Source organism: Strix uralensis, chromosome 10 (assembly GCF_047716275.1).
Source record: "Strix uralensis isolate ZFMK-TIS-50842 chromosome 10, bStrUra1, whole genome shotgun sequence".
Classification (NCBI taxonomy): Eukaryota; Metazoa; Chordata; class Aves; order Strigiformes; family Strigidae; genus Strix; species Strix uralensis.
The window spans coordinates 19,170,390-19,187,492 of record NC_133981.1 but is presented as its reverse complement, the minus strand read 5'-3'; the positions used below and the strand labels follow the sequence as shown (position 1 = coordinate 19,187,492).

The following is a 17,103-nucleotide window of genomic DNA, read 5'->3' as shown; positions in this document are numbered from 1 at the left end:
AAATCTGCAGGGGGAAGATGTCTGCCTGCACCCCAAACACCCTCCTGGATAGTAAAAAGGGCTTGTTGCACTGTAGCTGCCTGAAATCTTTATTGAGTAAAAGCTCTGGATACAGAGGAATTTCCCAGCCCGGGAGCTGCTCCCAGCTCTCTAACCCAGCCGAGAGCAGGATACGTGCCAAGGGGGAGCCACAGGGCCGCTGTGGCCGAGGGAGCCTTGCAGCACCCAGCCACCCCGCTGGCAGGTGGGCTGGAAGGCAGGTGGTTGTGCCAGCGAGGCAAGAGGTGAGGAGGTCTTTATCTGCCTTCCCCAGGGTTGTTTTGCAGGCTGGCTCAAGGGCTCATCCCCCAGGCCTGCACCAAGCCCTGCTCCCCCGGTGCTCACACTGTTCCCTGTGCCCCTCAGAGGGACAAGATAGGCCTGTGCAGGCTGCCGGCTTGCAGCCCAGCTCAGTAATTTGCTCTGTAAAATGATCCCCACCTCCTGCCAGGCTGAAGCTTTGCTGTCCCAGCCAGCAGGAAGGATTTGTGCGTGGCAGTGGGTGCCCAGATCCACGGCTGTCGGGCAGGGCTGACTGCGCCAGTCCTGGGGAGCCCTCAGGTCCCTGCACGGGGCTGCGCTGTGAGGATGTACCACCGTCCCATTGCATCTGCCTCGGGTGCTGCCACCCTGCTCAGCCCTCCCATGGCTGCAGCCACAACCGTGCCCTGCACCTTTACTGGCCAAGCTGCCTTCGTGGCAGGAGAGGCGGTGCGGTGCCTGCTGCAGCCTCCCGGGTGAGCGGGGACTCCCCGCCCTCCTCACCAGGAACGCGACGGCTCCTGTCCTGCCTGCTCCAAAGCAGCCCTGGGTGGTAAGGGAAGGAAGAAGGAGCAGGAATCCTGAGTGAGCCCTCTGGTTCTCAGCACTGAGCACCAAGCTGCCGCGGGGACCAGCAGCTTTACCTGTACTGGGAAATGTCCCCACCAAAGCAGGCGTGAGGTGGGCGGCTCCTGCCTGCTCGGTGTGATGCACATTGTAGCTGCTCCCCAGGGACAAGACACTACAGACAATCCAGGACTAACGAGAGACGAGTAAGTAGAAATCAAGTTCTGGGGAGACCCTATGCGAGCAGGGGACCCCCACGGGGGGCTGCGAGGGAGAGCCCTGGCCTCGCTGGCTCACGCAGGGGAAGTTCAGATCTGCGCCAGGCCTTCAGTGCTGGCTCCGCTTGCGGTACAGGTAAGCGTTGCTCACCTGGTTCATGATAACCAGGCTGGTGAGAAGGGGACACAGCATGGCGAGGTACCACGAGACGCTGGTCACCGAGGCGGTGAACCACAGGGAGCACATGCCCAGCATCAGGCTGGCACAGCCCAGCAGGTAGCCCACCAGCCCCGAGGTCGCATGGTACAGCTTGAGCTTGGCCAGCGTCCAGTTCTTCATCAGCTTGGGGTAGAGCAGGAGCACCCCCCCCGCGCACTGCCCGCTGGCGTACAGCACGGTCAGCAGCCCCGTCAGGCCGTGCCAGGTCACGAAGTGGGCCTTGCCGTTCAGGTGCTTGTTGTAGGTGATGATGCCCAGCCCCAGGAGGGCGCAGAGGAGGGCGAGCAGCTGCAGGGCCCAGTGCGCCCGCACTTTGACTTTGCGGGAGAAGGAGCGGAGCAGCGAGGTCTCCGGGGAGAATATCAGCAGGGCTTCCGTCATCAGGAACGAGAACTGGGAGACAGAGGGCAGGGGGATTGCAACCGGCCGCCCCCATCCCTCCGCCACGGCGGGGGGCAGAACCGGCAGCGGGTCCGCATCTCCCGGGGCTCAGCCTCCCACCACCCACGGAAAGCAGAGGGGCCTTACCCCCTGCGCCGGGTGCTCCCCGCCAGCAGGGCCCCTTCCTTCTCCCCGAGGGAGGTGCCCATGGCCGGGGGGCAGCCCGGCGAGACGGCGGGACTTACCGCGAGGGCCATGAGCAGCGGGTGCCAGGAGAAGAGGCCTGCAAGGGAAGGGCAGGCGCTGAGGTGAGCTGAGAGGCCCGGCCCAGCCCGCCCCCCCCGGCCCCGCCCCGGCACTCACTGGATCCGGGCCGCGCCAGCACGGCCACGGCGGTGGGGAAGCCCAGCGCCACGAGGTGAGCGGCGGCGCCGGCAGCGGCGCGCAGGGAGCGGTACAGCCGGGACTCGGTCTCGGCCGTCAGGGCCATGGCGGCCGCGGGGGGGGGTGGGGGGGAACGACCGACGCCAAGACGAGCGGGCCGGGGCGCGGCCCCCGATTGGGCGAGGTGGGCTGTCCGTCTGTGCCAGGGCCCACCTCCTCCGCGCCGCGCGGCCGCTGAATGGGTGCGCGCCGCCGTCGCTCAGGGTGAGAGCCCGCCTCTATCGGCGCGGTCGTATGACGTTGCGGCCACAGGATCGGCCCTACGGTGGCCTGTAGGGGCTGGGGCGCATGCGCGGTGCGCGCCGCCCCGGGGCCCAGCCTGGCCCTTCCCTGGCCGCCATGGGCGGCAGGATCGAGTGCGTCTTCTTCAGCGAGTTCCACCCCACCCTGGGGCCCAAGATCACCTACCAGGTGTGGGGGGGTTAGTGCTGAGCCTGGGGTGGCCGGAGCCCGGGAGCACCTACCCGCTGAGCGCCCACAGGGGAGAGCGGGGGGGGGCCCATCTCGGGTGGGGGGATGGGGCTCGGCAGCCGGGCGAGGCTGGAGCGGAGCCTTGTGTGCCACTGCAGGTCCCGGAGGACTTCATCTCTCGGGAGCTCTTTGACACCATCCAGGTGTATGTCATCACGAAGCCCGAGCTGCAGAACAAGCTGATCACCGTGTGAGTGTTGGCACGCCACTCGTCCTTCCCCCGGGGGGCATCCGCGGTCCTCGCCACCGCCAGCGGGAGACAACAGCTTGGTGATGTGACAGTGCCAGCCGTCAGCTCTGGGCTCACAGGGGTTTCAGTCCCCGTGGTCAGCAGGTTCATGACAATGCCCGCGGTTACCAATGCAGGGGGGGTGGGTACCTGATTCTGGGGATGGCTGATGGTGCATGTGGTTCTCTGTCAGCCTCAAATCCAGGAAAGTCAAATGAACCTTGAGAGCTCTTCTGGTTTTGAAAGGAAACTGTTTTCTTCTTTGATGGTTGACTCCTTTTTTCCCCCCCACTTTTTCAGACTGTGTGTTTTGAACTCTTTGAGCATTTGGGGATTAGACATTATTTTTCCAGCAAAGCAGAGAAGCCCTCACGTCCAGAGCCAACCGAGAACTAGGCTTGTGTGGGGCTCAGGCCTCCCTGAGGGCATAGGTGCAGGTTATACTTGTCTTCCCACAGGACAGCCATGGAGAAGAAGCTGATCGGCTGCCCGGTGTGTATCGAGCACAAGAAGTACAGCCGAAATGCTCTGCTCTTCAACCTGGGCTTTGTGTGTGATGCCAGAGCCAAGGCCTGTGCTCTGGAGCCCATTGTGAAGAAGCTGGCTGGCTACCTCACCACCCTCGAGGTGAGGCCCAAGCCGATGCGAGCGGAGGCTGGCTGCCTCACGATCCGCCCCACAGAGTCACCAGTGTCCTGGTGCACATTGTGGGTCACTGGGCATTGCTGGGGTAGGGGCCAGGTTTACGGCAAGGAGGGGATCGTGCTGGTTTTACCCACGCGTCGCTTGAAGTTTAAGGGATCGAAGAGGTGCAGTTCCTGTGGCTGGTAATCCTGTGGGCAGGAGCTGACTTGAATTTCTGTTCTCTTTAGCTGGAAAGCGGCTTCATCTCCAATGAGGAGAGTAAACAGAAGCTGGTTCCCATCATGACCATCTTGCTGGAGGAGCTGAATGCCAAGGGGAAATGCACCCTGCCTATAGGTACAGCAGCCATGCCGGCCCAGCAGCGAGGGCAGGAGTATGGCAGGGAGGCAGCTGGGCCATCCCCTGCCTGGGTTGGCTCTGCCTGCGCTGCTCCTGTCAGCTCCCTGCCTGTCTGTGCTTGGAGCTGGGGGACATCTGAGCCAGCCTTGCCCTGGGTGGCTCAAAGAGCCAGGGGGGATGGGACTGTGGGCTGCAAACGCCTTCCTCCATGCGGCGTGGTGGTGTCCTGGGGCTGACGATTGTGAGCTCCTGAGGGAGCAGAGGTTTCTGTGGGGACTGAGCGCTCCCCTCTCCCTGTCCAGATGAGTCGAACACCATCCACCTAAAGGTGATCGAGCAGCGCCCAGACCCTCCCATTGTGCAAGAGTATGACGTCCCTGTCTTCACCCAAGACAAGGACGACTTCTTCAACTCCCAGTGGGATCTCACCACACAGCAGGTCTGTGTGCTTGACCGGGGGCAGCACGCTTTGAATGGGATCTGTTTCCAGCCTGCCCAGAGGCAGAGGGGAGTCGGGCTGTCCCAGAGATCACCATGTTAGTGAGCATGGTTTGCTGCTTCCCTTGTCTTTGTGCTTGGGCCTGCGAGAAGCCCATTCACCCAACATGAGGATAAAATGCTGCTGGGGATGGAGCCCGCCTGCCCCAGTGTGCTCCCACACGCATGCGAGTTTCTTGGGCTTCAGGGTGATGCCTTGGGTCTCTCTGCTCTCTCCCCTCTCAGCTCTTGCTGCCTTTCCTCCTAGATCCTGCCCTACATCGACGGCTTTCGGCACGTCCAGAAGATTTCCGCAGAAGCCGATGTGGAGCTGAACTTGGTGCGCATTGCTGTGCAAAACCTGCTGTGAGTGTGTGGAAGGGGCCTGGCCAGCCCACAGGACAGGGGGTGGTGGGTGCTGGTAGAGAGGGTCCCTCACGTTTCCCTGTCTGTCTGCAGGTACTACGGGGTCGTCACTCTTGTCTCCATACTGCAGGTGCGTCAGGCCATGGAACGTGGGGCTGTGAGCAGGATTTGGGCAGCAGGTGCACCGTTGGGGTAGCTGCGCAGCGGGGACAGGGGGGTTCGGAGTGAGGCGGGTTTGTCTCTCGGAGCGGGGACTGAGCAGAGCTGGTTTTCCCTTGCCCTCCAGTACTCCAACGTCTACTGCACCACGCCGAAGGTCCAGGACCTGGTGGATGACAAGTGTCTCCAGGAAGAGTGTCTATCCTATGTCACCAAACAAGGTACCGTGACCCCGCGCTGGGCTGCTGGCAGAGGCAGGGGCAGAGGGAAGCTGACTGGTGACTTGTCTCCGCAGGGCACAAGCGAGCCAGCCTCAGGGATGTCTTCCAGCTGTACTGCGGGCTGAGCCCTGGCACAACAGTGCGAGACCTCATCTCCCGCTACACCCTGCAGCTCCAGAGGGTGGACGAGAGGTCGGAGCCAGCACCCTCCTGCTCGGTCCCCGAGGGTGGTGGTGACACCGGGGGTGGCAGGGCAAGTGTGGGGGAGTGAGGAGTACCCAACCCCTGCAGCTGTAGGTGGGGAAACAGGAGGCAGGGGTGTGGCACGGTGGAACCAGAAGGGAAGGGGGGGAGCTGGGGTGTTTGACACCTCACCATTGTGGTCCCAGTCTCTTCCCTCCTTGTCCCCAGGAGGCTTATCCAGTTTGGTCTGATGAAGGGCCTTATCCGGCGGCTCCAGAAGTACCCCGTCAAGGTCGCCCGGGATGAGCGAAGCCACCCAGCCCGGCTGTACACAGGCTGCCACAGCTACGATGAGATCTGTTGCAAGACCGGTGAGGATCCAGGCTCTCTGTGCAGGTGTCAGGGCCGGTGGGAGGCAGAGGGCTGCCCGCATGCCCAGGGCCACGCGCTCGTTTCAGGGTCTCCCTCGCCCCTTTGGGAGCTTTAAGACTGGAGGGGGACGGGCTGTGCTAGGCTCTGCACCGAGCTGGGCTGCCAAGCCTGTGCTGCCAGGGGAGAAGTTGGGGAGCCCAGTCCCCTGACACCACTAACACCCCACTGCCTTCCCCTCCCACCAGGTATGAGTTACAAGGAGCTGGATGAACGCCTGGAGAACGACCCCAACATCATCGTGTGCTGGAAGTGACGTCGGAGATGGCAGCCGGGGCCCGTGTGTCCCCCCGACGCGTCACCCCGTGTGTGTCTGTGTGTCTGTGTGTCTGTGTGTGTGTGTGTGTGTGTGTGTCCGGAGCCCGGTGCACCCCTCCGGCCGCGGTCGCTCCTCCGTGCCGCCAGGGGGCGCCAGAGCCGCCGCCGCCGCACTACCACTGGCCCGCAGATGTTCCTCCGCGCCGCCAGAGGGCGCGAGAGGCGCCGCCAGCGGCCGCCCCTCCCCCCCCCGCCCTTGTTGCCATAGCGACGCCGCCGCCGCCATGGCCGCCGCCGGGCCGGCGCCGCTGCTGCCCGCCGAGGCCGAGGCGCTGGTGCGGGCGCTGCAGAGCACCGAGCTGCGGGACACCGGCGGGCAGGGGTGCGGGGGGACGGCTGTGTTGGGTCTGGAGGGGGAAGGGCCCGGTTCTGGGGTGTCCGAGGAGGGTCTGGGAGGGGGTGGGCATGAAGAATGGGCTCTAAATTTGGGGTGTTCCCATTGGGGCTGTGGGGGGAGAGGAGGGGCCCCGGTTTTGGGGCCTCCCCAGAGAGTCAGGGTGGGGTGGGCAGGGAGGAGGGGCCCCCATTTTGGTGCCTTCCTGGAAGGACTGAGAGAGGAGGGTCCAGGGGGAGGGGGGACGAGGAAGGATCCCAGATCTGGGGTGTCCCCAGAGGGTCTGTGTGGGTAGGGGTGAATGGAGAGAAGGACCCCCAGTTTTGGGGTGTCCCCAGTGGGGCTGTCTCATGGTGGGTGTTGCTGGGGGCAGGCAGGAGAGCAGTTGAGGCTTCCATGGGTGGAGCTGCTGCCCCAGGGAGCGCAGGCTCAGGGGACAGTGTGGGGTTTGGGGGTGTCTCACAGGCTCGGGGCATTTCCTGGGCATGGGGGGTGCTGGGAGCAGGTTTCCCTCCGTGAGGGACCCTCTCCAGAAGCGCAGTGGAGCCCTAGAGCCAGTGGCCAGAGGTCTGTGGCACTGATGGCCTTGCTGGCTGCCCCACAGATGGCTTCGGCAGCACGAGTGCGTGGAGAAGCTCAACATGCACGCCATCCTGAGCGCCTCCGCGGGCCAGGAGCAGCTCCTCACCGAGCTGCTGGTCACCTATGCCAAGGTGAGCCTCCTTGGGTGCGATAGTGATCCCCACGCCAGGCCTTTAGCCTCGAGCTGGGCTTGTCTTGTGGACAATGTGCAATTTTGGAATAAAATGGTGAAGATTCAGTTGTATCTCCAGCAAAGACGTTGGACTGGTGGTTTGCCAGTTTTGCTTTTTTAAAAAAATTAAAGGTCAAGCTGTGTATTTCTACTTGCTGGTGTCTGATTCCTCTCTTGGAGGTTGTTTTGTTCTCTGCTGTGCACCGGCCCCTCCGCTTGTGGATCTCTGCCCTATACCTGGGATGTCGCAGCCCCAGAATGTGCTGGGCTGCACTGGGATTTGTGGTGCCCTGGACCTGTCCAGCTCCTCAGGGTCATCGTCCCCCTCTGCAACTCCAGGAGTGCTCTCTACCCACTGGTCTGTTAGTGAAAAGCTGTTTATTTTTGAGCTGGATGAATATAAAGATGGTGTGCCTCAAGGCTGCTTTCTTCCATGGCATGACTCCAAAGTCTGTGTGGCTGAGAATTATCAATAAAACTGGTTCCCTCTGCAGTACTGGCCTGAAAGGCTTCACTTCCCCTGTCCCTTCCCTGTCTAGATTCCTGTTCTCATTGGGGAGCTGATATCTGTGGAGATCTGGAAGCACAAGATCTTCCCTGTGCTGTGCCGGCTGGAGGACTTCAAGCCGAGAAGCACATTCCCCATTTACGTGGTGGTGAGTAGAGGGGGGCAGTGGGAACAAACTTGGAAATTGGGTGGGGACCACTATGCTTGAAAGTAAATCTCACCCTGAAGATCTTGGAGCTGGGGTTTTACATCTCACCAGGCTGAGAAGCTGCGGTGAACAGTGTGACACAGTGGGAAGTACCTGTTTTCCCAAAGCCACGAGTGACAAGCCTGTGTCCTTGCCGCCAGGAGGGACAGGGACCCACTCCCAGGGGAGTTCAGCTCCCTGGAGGGCTGCGCTCCTGCCTGATCCCACACAGGGGCTTGCAGGAGCTGCTGGGTGCAGCAAAAGCTTGTAGCTCCCAGCGACTTGGTGCTACTCTCGCTCCCAGGCAGCAACACCCACCCCTGGGGTATTTCCCCTCCCGTGAGCACTGTGTTTCTCTGGCACCTCTAACCAGAAGCCTCTCCTAGGTTACGTGCCTCTGGGTTAAGAAAAATGTAGCTTTTTCTTACCAAGCTCCTGGGACCAGTGGTCCCTTGGGCCATTCTGGGCAAGTGAGTGATCTGAGGAGCTGGGCTTCCCTGTGAAGGGATGCAGCCCTTGACCTAAGGGAAATCTGCCTGAGGCTTGGCAGTTTTAGCCCATTTTCAGTCCAGGGTGACACCTTGCTCGGGCAAGGTAGCGTCTTCCTTGGGCAGCCGTTTGTCTGCAGCATTACCTCGAGGCAGTTATCTCACAGTTCCCAGTCTCAGGACAAGGCTGTCTGCCTGGGCTGAGAGCAGCGCAGCCATGCAGAGCACTGTCCCGTCTCAGGCAGTGGCTCTGTGCCAGTGCCAGGGGCTGCAGCTTGCCCAAGGGCTACAGTTGTACTGCCACTGTAGTGCAGAGACAGAGCCCTGAGGAGCCCTGCTGGGAAGCATGGTTCTCTGTCAGTGTGCTATAGTGTCACAGGCATGTTAGCATACATATTAATATGAACTGCATGAACTGGCATTGTTTTAAAGATTACATCACCTGTGTTTGGTTCTTGTTTGGCCACAACTATATCAGCAGCTTCTTAGAAGACCTCTTTTCCCGGTCCTGTTGCCTGTGTCCTCAATGCTGGTGACTTGCTCCACTGTTACCTCACTCTTGCCGTTTTCCTCCCGCAGCTGCATCATGAAGCCTCCATCATTAACCTCTTGGAGACGGTGTTTTTTCACAAGGTAAGAGACAGGTTCAGCTTTCTTCAGTGTAAAGCCCTTGAGGGTGGAAAGCCACAGCTGTGGGGGCTGGCCCTCTGTGAAACTCTTGTCATTGTGAAGGAGATCTGCGAGTCAGCAGAGGACAGCATTCTGGATTTGATTGATTATTGCCACCGAAAACTGACTCTGCTCGCCGCTCGGAGCGCCAACGGACAGTCAGTGACCCCGGTCGGGCTTCGTCCCGAGGATCTGGCCAGCCCCTCATCCATGCAGGTGAGGAGAAGGTCCTGGAGCTCACTGGGACATGTGTGATGGAGGATGTGGGCAGCCTGAAGAGGCGCAGGGGGATCTTCCCATGGAGGACTCCTTGACTGCAACCCCAGCACCTCCTGCCCATCTCGGAGGGCATCTGATGCTGGTGCACGTCCACGGCAGCAGCTCGGCTGGGCCGGCAGCTGCACCCGCCTCGCTCCACCCCGCAGCCACGCTGCCGCCCTCTCTGCTGACAGGGCCAGCTTGAGGCTTCTTCCTGCAGGACGTGGCCTGAGCTCTGAGGCAGGAACACTGGGGAGCTGACAGTTAGGCAAAATATTCAGTACAGGGGTTGTGGCTGTTTGCCATTGCTCTTGAAAGCTCTGTGGGTATGTCTTCATGGAGCTTCCTGGAGCCAGCCAGAATTAACCATGAGAGGGATTCTTCCCTAAACTGATATACGATGCGACTAGGAATTGTGCTAATGTGTTTCCCCCCAACTTCCTCGGCTCTCTGAGAAATGCCTCCTCTCTCTGCTGGTCTGGGCCAGCAGCAAGCCTGGAGCTGTTCCCAGTCAGGTGTTCCTGGGCTGCCTCACACCTTCCCGGTGTGGGAGCTCTTTGCTTCTGCTGTTTCTCAGCACCTTGAGTTTTCTCCTTAAACAACACACATGACAGGGAGCATCTGGAGAAGCGGGGTTAAAGTGATAGCCTGCAAGCTTGGCTGTACCTCCCATGCTGCCTCCATCCTTTGGCTTGTTGCCTGAGCACGTGCTCCTCTTCCAGAAAAGGGAAGGAAGTGGAGGGCTTCAGAGCACAATAGGGATGTTTTCCAGGAAATGTTTTCCCAGCTGGGGAGGGGAAGGGGGTGTCTCTGTTAGTGCTTTGACATAGCTCAAGTTAAAATCCAACCTTTTCTAGCCAATAGGGTTCTAAAAAGCGCTCATCTCCCAAGGAGCCTGGTTTCCTCTGATTCATTCCAGCCCCTCCTGACTCTACATACAATAACCCACTATGAAAAAGCTGTTCCTGCCCAATCCTGTGTTGTGGAGCCTGTTGTCCTTTGTGACTGTGTATGGTGGTAACCCCTGGAGCAGAACCTGTTCTGCTGTCCCCCAGAGGGACAGGCAAAAGATAGTCCCTGCCTGAAGGTTGCAGAGATAAGGTCTGGATACCAGGAGGAGCTGTAGGAAACTGCCTCGCTGGGGGAGTTTGGAGAGGGAGGTGGCAGGGAAGAGCCCCTAAGGCTTTCTTAGTACCGTGTGGGGCACCGGCACGGGGAGCACAGGGCTTCTTACCACAGGAATTTGGAAGGGAACTGTTGCAGTGGCACTTCAGAGAAATATGAGTTGCTGAGGTCAGTGTTCTGCAGACAAAGATGTGAGCTGCTAAGCATCTGGGACTGGAGAGGAGAAGCTCTGCCTGGGCCAGAGAGAAGGGCTTGGCACCCTCAGCCTGGCCATCCCGATGGCTGGAAAGAGGCTGAGTCAGAGGGTGGTCAGGCTGTTAGCCTGATCATGTGGGGGATGAACTGGGTGTCCATGCTGCCGGGGAAGGGAAGGAGGCTGTGTGGCTGAAGAGTGTGGCGTATCTGTGGGCTGGGATGACCACAGGCAGATATTCTAGCTGGCTGTACGCAAGCTGGAGGGGAGAGGCAGATCCAGGAGGGGTGGTTGTAGGACTACAGCTACGCCAGGGCCAAGTTTCTCCCTCCTTTTCCTCCTCCTCTGGTTCCTCTGCTGATCATGCAGCTCCCCCCTCCCTCAACCTCACAGGTCTCTGCAGGGCCATGGGCCACGAGATGATCCCACAAGGAGAGAGAGAGGAGGGGTCTGGGACTGGCCTCTTTCAGGGGGTGTCCCTGTGCAGGGGTGCTGCTGCTGATAGCCACAGGGAGATGAGGACGAGCAACAGTGGGCTGCAAGCACTTCTGCGGCTGCCCTGGCAAACAGGCAGTGCTGGCACAGTTGAGACGAGAAGCTGAGTTTGTTTTGCAGGGCTCTGATTTCCTCCCCAGTCTGTGGTTAGCGATGTGCAGCCAACAGCCTGCCTGCCTGTAGCTCCTGGGAAATGGGGCCTGAAATCCCGAGGCTGTGCTTGTCCCTCCACAGGAGCTGCAGAAGCAGGCGGAGATGATGGAGTTTGAGATTTCCCTGAAAGCCCTCTCTGTGCTGCGGTTCATCACCGATCAGGTGGAGAGGTAGGTGCCCAGGAGCAGCAGAGGACACGCGCCAAGTTCTTCGGTTGAGATTCTATGGGGTCGCAGCGGGTGCCTGGACCCCTTTCAGCAGCTGGCTGTGTCCGTGGTGGCAGTGGCACTGTGCCCAGGGAGGCAAACGCAGCAGCACTCCACCCTGCTCCCTCACAAGAACCCAGATCATTAGTTTTTTTCCTGCCTCTCCCAGTTGCCTCAGGGAGCATTTGTATCTGTTCTGGCGTTTGTCTTTGAGCACCATTTCACCCTTTCTGTCGTATCTCCAGTCTGCCCCTGAGCGCGCTGACACGGATGCTGAACACCCACAACCTGCCCTGCCTCCTCGTCGAGCTGGTGGAGCATTGCCCTTGGAGCTGCCGGGAGGCAGGTACAGATCGTGCCCCGTGGTACTACAGATCGTGCCCTGTGGTAACTGGGGCACCGTGGTGGCCTGCTGGGACCCGCATCCAGTGACAGGCCTGCTGTAGGAGCCCTTGCAGAAACGTGCTCCCCCTCCAGCCTCCCCTCCAGCCTCCTCCCCTTGCTCCTCACTAGTGCTCCCAGCCTGGAGCTGTACAGCTCAAAAGTGGCTGCAGCACAGCTGGGCTGCGGACCCGGCCGTGCTCCCAGAAGCCGATCCTCACACAGGGCTGGGTCTCTTCTGAGCTGATCATGGCCAGGGTGGGAGTGTAGCACATCTTCCAGCCCCATCTGCTCCTCTGAGGAGTCTTGTCTTGGACACAGAAAGACCGGAGTGCCAGTTTCAGCCTGTCTGCACCTTTCTGGGACAGCACTAAGAATTAGGTTGAGACATGTGCTCTCCCAGGCAGCAAACTGATTGCCCTGAAGCTGCTGGTCTTTGAGCTTCACTCTTGCCAAAGGCCTCTGACCAAGTTGTGCCCATCAGCCATCACCTGCACCATCAGCCCTGCCTCCCGCACCTCTGCAGCCAGGTCTGCCCCCCTGCAGCCCCCCAACTTCCCCACTGCCTGCCTCTGAGCAGCGGTGGCGCACAGCCTGGGGCGTGGGAACCCGCACTCCCCTCCCCAGCCCCACACCAGGGGGTCACAGCACGGGCAGGAGAGGAAGAGATGCTGGGAAGCATGTGTGTCTGTGCCTGCCGAGAGGAGCCCAGCTGGATGTGGAAGCTTTCCCCCTTCCTCCAGCCAGGAAACGCATCCCTTCTCTCGCTCGGGGTGTCAGAGGGACCTTTGATCCAGGGCCCTGAGGGAGGGACTGGAAAGAAACATGAGTGCAAGGGCATTTCCAGGCTGTGCAGATGCAGGGTTACATCCTCCTCCATCCCCCAGAGCAGCACAGTAGCTCCTGGAGCTTGTTTTGTCACTTCTATTATATTCATGCTACTTCTGGCTTTCACTGGCAGAAGAAACTCCAGAAGAGTGGGTATTGACCATGCTGGTACCCCCAAACATGCCTCTCCAGCCACTGTTGTTGCAGCATGGGCTCTCCCATCATCTACCAGTGCTCTACACTCCTGGGAGGTACTACACAGAGATACCTTGGGGATCTTTCAGTTCCTGCCACAGCACTATTGTTTTAATGCACGTTCTTTATGCTTTTCATGCTCTCTAATATATTGTCTCAGTACCAAGTAGGGTGCTATGCTGAGCAAAGGGGTGGGGAAGCTGAGTCAGGCAGGAGCAGAGGGGCTTGCCTGGGGTGAAGTGAGGCAGTGAGCGTAGGCCAACATCCCCGCCTCTGAGCTGTCAGCCCTCAGGCAGCGCTGTCTCTCCCTGGAGTCACGTTTCTGCTGTCCCTCAGGCAAGCTCAAGAAGTTTGAGAATGGCGTGTGGCACGTGGTGCCCCCTGAAGACCAGGTGAAGATGACCAAACTCGATGGGCAGGTGTGGCTCGCCCTCCTCAACCTCCTGCTCAGCCCCGAGTGCCGGCGCAAATACCACTTTGATGGTTTCAACAAGAGCCAGCTCCTCAAGGTAGGACCCTCCACCACAAAGGCCTTGGGCGCTGCAGCACAGAGTAGGACCTTGCTAGCACTAGGAGCCCTTGGGCGCCTCTCCCCATCCTCACTGTGGGCTCCTAGGAGCCAGTGGTGGGAGAGCAGCGGGCTCTGTCACCGTGCCAGCCGCAGCAAAGCCTGTGTTTGTGAGACCACCTCATGGGACACTTGTGGATCGCTCTGCCAGTGCCCCGCAGATCCCTGCTCTTGCCATGCTGCTTGCCCAGCTCTGGCTGCCTTGTCTTGACCTCTCTCCGTTCGCTCTTCTCTTCCCCTCCACGGCCACAGCTCCGTGCGTTCCTGACAGACGTCCTCATGGACCAGCTGCCCAACCTGGTGGAGATGCAGAGATTTCTGAGCCACCTCGCAGTGACAGAACCAGCTCCCCCCAAGAAGGATCTCATCCTGGAGCAGGTATCCTGTGGCTCTTCCTCCACCTCTCCAGCTGCTCTGCTTTAAGCCTGATAGCTCCCTACCCTCTTTTCCCCAGAGCAAGCCCAGCTCTGGAGAGGCAGTGGCCTGGTAAAGCAGCCAAGCACCCATTTCACAGTTACACCCTTACTGCCAGCAAAGTTGTCCATGGATGGTGTGGGAGCCTTGTCCTGCTACTGCAGTGGCCAAGCAATCGCATCTAGAAGCATCAATGCTGGGTTATAAACAGCTCTCCAAATTGCACTGAGGCCCCTGGGTGGTGGCTGCATGGGGCAGAGACAACCCCTGGCTTGTTTTGACAATTAACTCTTTATTTAACATTTATCAGTGTTTTCCTGATGAATTCTGGACTTCCCAGGGAAGAGTTCCATTTTACAGCCCTGGCCCGAGGCTGCTTGGCACACTGTGTACAGAGGGATGCCAAGGTCTGGTGATAGAGACTGGACTCAAACTGGTCCCAGCTGATATCTGGGGCTTGGGAGTTGGGCCCTGAGGGTCTTCAAACTGTGGGGGTTTGGGGGGTTTTAATTGTGCAGTGGTAATCTCTGGAGAAAAGTGTTTCCACTGCCTTTTTGTGAGCAGAGGAGAGAAACTGTATGTGGGAGAAATCTGCAGAGGGGCAGCTGAGAAGAGCTGGGAGAGCAGAGGCTTTTCCCCACTGCTGGAGACTCCCCCACTGCTTCCTGGGGCGGACGGGTGGGTCGGGCAGCAGCCGCTTGGGCTGTGCGGAGGGGGAGCACGCTGTCCCCAGCGCGGCTGGCCGCGTGGCCCGTGAGCAGGGTGATGTGCCCTGGCCGGGGCTGGCTGTGGCTGAGCCGGAGGCACGGCCCGTGCCAGGAGCTAGGGTTGGGGCAGGCTGCCGGCCAGTGAGCCGAGCAGTTGGGGCTGGGGATGGCAGCAGGGCGGACGTGGTTATGGATTCGCTCCATGAGCCTCAACTGCCAGCGTGTCGGTGGGGCAGGGACAGGCAGCTGCCACGCTGGGGACCTTGTCCAGCCCTCGCCCAGGCTGCTACCCTTCTCCGTAGCTCTGCTTTTGTGCCGGTTGCTGCTCCTGCCTCCGCCAAGGGCTGGGGCTGAGCCCGGTGGGTGGGCAGGGGGAGCCAGCTGGAAGCACACGCATGGGCTCCCCACTCTGCCCAGAAAGCGGTGAACTCACTCCCTGTCACCGAGCCAATCTTTGAAAAGGCCTTTTTCCATTCGGCTGCTCCCAGAGCAGCCTCCTCCCCTTCCAGGCCTGCCTATTTTTACTCTGCCGGAGAAGGCAGCGCTGTTGGAAGCAGCATCGTCCTTTCCAGAGCCTGAACTCCCCGCACCGCTCTTGGCGGGCACTTTCCCTTTCGCGCCAGCCAGCCCTTCCCCGTGCATTCGTCTTCGGGGAACTGACGAGTGGAAAAATCTGCTCAGGCAAACGGCTCCGGAGCACGAGGTTCACGCCGCTGCCGGCATGCAGGGCGCTGAGATCCCAGGGCTTTCTGTTCGGAAGACCAGGCCTGGGGGCTGAACTCTGTCTCCCAGCTGGACCCGGAAGGTTTTGTCTTGTTTCACCTGAATGCCTGTTGGCGAGCAGATCTGTCCCCTCCGTGTACCCAAAAGCACACCCTCGCTCTCTGCACCTTCGCCTCTGCACACGCTGCCACTGCTCACCCTCCTGGGGGGGCATCTCCTCATGCCCAGGGCTGGCTGTCCCCCCTCCAAATGCCCCCGTACCGCAGCGCCTTCAGTCGGGCTGTGAGCACCCCTTCTTCCCGCTCTGCCTCTCCCGACAGGTTCCCATTATCTGGGACCACATCCTCAAGAAAAACACAGGGAAGTGGGAGGCCATCGCCAAGCACCAGGTGAAGCGCGTCTTCAGCCCCACCGAGGAGGAGCTGAAGCTCCAGGCCCGCAGGTAAGGCCCTGGCACAGGGTACCCAGTGGAGCCAGTGTCCCCATTAGCAGGGGCTGGAGCTCAGCACTGGTAGGACAGAGGGGTCTGTGGTACTGGCTGGGGATGTCCCCTCGGTGGCAGGGCGCAGCAGGGACAGCTCGCTGCTTGTCGGCAGTTCCCTGGGAGCATCCTGACCCCCTCTCTGCCTGTCGCAGGTGGGCACAGACCTACAGCCTGGACATGATGGAGGCTCTGGCCCCTGACAAGCCCCGCTGCAGGGTGTGTGGTGCAGAGGCGGCCAAGCGGTGCTCTCGCTGCCGGAACGAGTGGTACTGCACACGGTAAGGGAGCTTTGCCGCCCCCCCGTGCCCCCCTGCAGCCCCCCAGTGCTCCCTGCTCCGTGGAGTACCACAGTCCTCACCAGAGGATTCTGTGAAAGGGCTGGCTCTCCGCCTGCCGTGTACCTCTCCAAGTCTTATGGCGAGGCTGACGGCCCAGGACACGGGTGGAGGAGATGCTGGCGAGTGCCGTGTTGCCGCTGCAAGGTGCTGAGCTGCCTGCACCCGCACCGACAGCAGCCACCAGCTGAGTTTCCCGTGGTGACACTGTCTCCTTCCCCTGCGCCTTGGTGGGGCAGGAGTGCAGAGGAAAGACCCGTGGCTCTGTGGGTGCAGGTGACAGGCTGGGATGTGGCAGCTGGGATAGTGGCAGTAAATTAAATCTTCTCTGGTCCTGAACCATCTGTCAGGGTCTGGACTTAAACTGTCTTAGCCCCCCCAACTGGGGGCCGCATCCACCTCCCTGTTGGGCTAACGCTCGGCCATGCCAGCTTCCCAGCAGTGCCCAGAGCAGTGTGGGGCTGGGGTTTGTCCTTGTTGCTGCTTCACTCCCAAGGATGCTCATGGCCCCGCTGCATCCCCGCTTGAGCTGCGGGCACCCCCCTTTGCAGCAGAGCCCCTGAGCAGAGGTCTTCCTCCCCACAGGGCCTGCCAGGTCCAGCACTGGCAGAAGCACAAGGCTGCCTGCAACCTGATGGCTGGGGCGCCAAGGAGCGTGGATGACCCGTAAGAGAAGTGGTGACTGGCATCTGCCCCACAGCTCGGCCAGACAGAGGTTCCCCTGCGTGCAGCCCGGCGACTGGGGAGAAGCTGGCAAAGGCCCCTTCTGCCTGCTCCCAGCCCCGGGCAGCACTGCCCAGGCTCAGCCTCTCCTCTCCCGTCACCTCACCACGGAGCCTTCTCCAATAAACCTCCCTATGCACCCCACTGCTCTTTGGGTCCTGCTTTTTTTTTTCCTAGCTGAAGGTGCTAAACCGCTTCCTCCCCTCCCTTGCACCTAGGGCTGGGGGGGGTGGGGAGAGGGTGTGTGTGTCCGTTTTTTCCCTTCTACAACAACAGAAATCCCAGAGAACATGAAAAAAGAGCCAATAAGGTTGTGGGCCAAGGCATGGGAGCCGGGAGAGGGAAGGGGGTAAGAAGACCTCTGTGCTGCCTCTTATCTTTTGGCTGCCATTGTTAGAGCGGTGGGGG

The 17,103-nt window shown here is 60.4% G+C and overlaps 3 protein-coding genes across 5 annotated transcripts; 2 read left to right on the top strand and 1 right to left on the bottom strand.

Annotated features, from left to right (window-relative positions):
* Positions 1-71: 71 nt before the first annotated feature.
* Positions 72-2,226, bottom strand: CYB561D2 (cytochrome b561 family member D2). Of its 2 annotated transcripts, none has more exons than XM_074879549.1 (3): positions 2,050-2,226; positions 1,920-1,969; positions 72-1,743 (listed from the first exon to the last, which is right to left on the bottom strand). In XM_074879549.1, exons 1-3 carry the CDS (start codon positions 2,174-2,176, stop codon positions 1,195-1,197), a joined length of 726 nt encoding a protein of 241 aa, XP_074735650.1. In that variant the 5' UTR covers positions 2,177-2,226; the 3' UTR covers positions 72-1,194. The 2 variants fall into 2 exon arrangements, with proteins under 2 accessions (XP_074735650.1, XP_074735649.1); XM_074879548.1 differs by having other exon boundaries at positions 72-1,698; positions 1,932-1,969.
* Positions 2,227-2,348: 122 nt separating this feature from the next.
* Positions 2,349-7,548, top strand: NPRL2 (NPR2 like, GATOR1 complex subunit). Of its 2 annotated transcripts, XR_012630295.1 has the most exons (13): positions 2,349-2,541; positions 2,700-2,791; positions 3,289-3,457; positions 3,703-3,811; positions 4,117-4,253; positions 4,560-4,657; positions 4,751-4,787; positions 4,944-5,037; positions 5,112-5,229; positions 5,449-5,591; positions 5,838-5,954; positions 6,906-7,014; positions 7,236-7,548. XR_012630295.1 is itself a non-coding variant. In XM_074879546.1 (12 exons), the coding sequence occupies exons 1-11, from the start codon at positions 2,419-2,421 to the stop codon at positions 5,903-5,905; spliced, it is 1,188 nt and encodes a 395-aa protein (XP_074735647.1). In that variant the 5' UTR covers positions 2,349-2,418; the 3' UTR covers positions 5,906-5,954; positions 6,906-7,206. The 2 variants fall into 2 exon arrangements, 1 of the variants encoding a protein (XP_074735647.1); XM_074879546.1 differs by lacking the exon at positions 7,236-7,548 and having other exon boundaries at positions 6,906-7,206.
* On the top strand, positions 5,839-16,839 carry ZMYND10 (zinc finger MYND-type containing 10). The gene is made up of 12 exons (XM_074879545.1): positions 5,839-5,954; positions 6,906-7,014; positions 7,595-7,711; positions 8,818-8,871; positions 8,971-9,123; positions 11,213-11,301; positions 11,583-11,683; positions 13,078-13,250; positions 13,562-13,687; positions 15,474-15,595; positions 15,790-15,915; positions 16,558-16,839. The coding sequence occupies exons 1-12, from the start codon at positions 5,914-5,916 to the stop codon at positions 16,640-16,642; spliced, it is 1,296 nt and encodes a 431-aa protein (XP_074735646.1). The 5' UTR covers positions 5,839-5,913; the 3' UTR covers positions 16,643-16,839.
* The last annotated feature ends 264 nt before the right edge of the window (positions 16,840-17,103 follow it).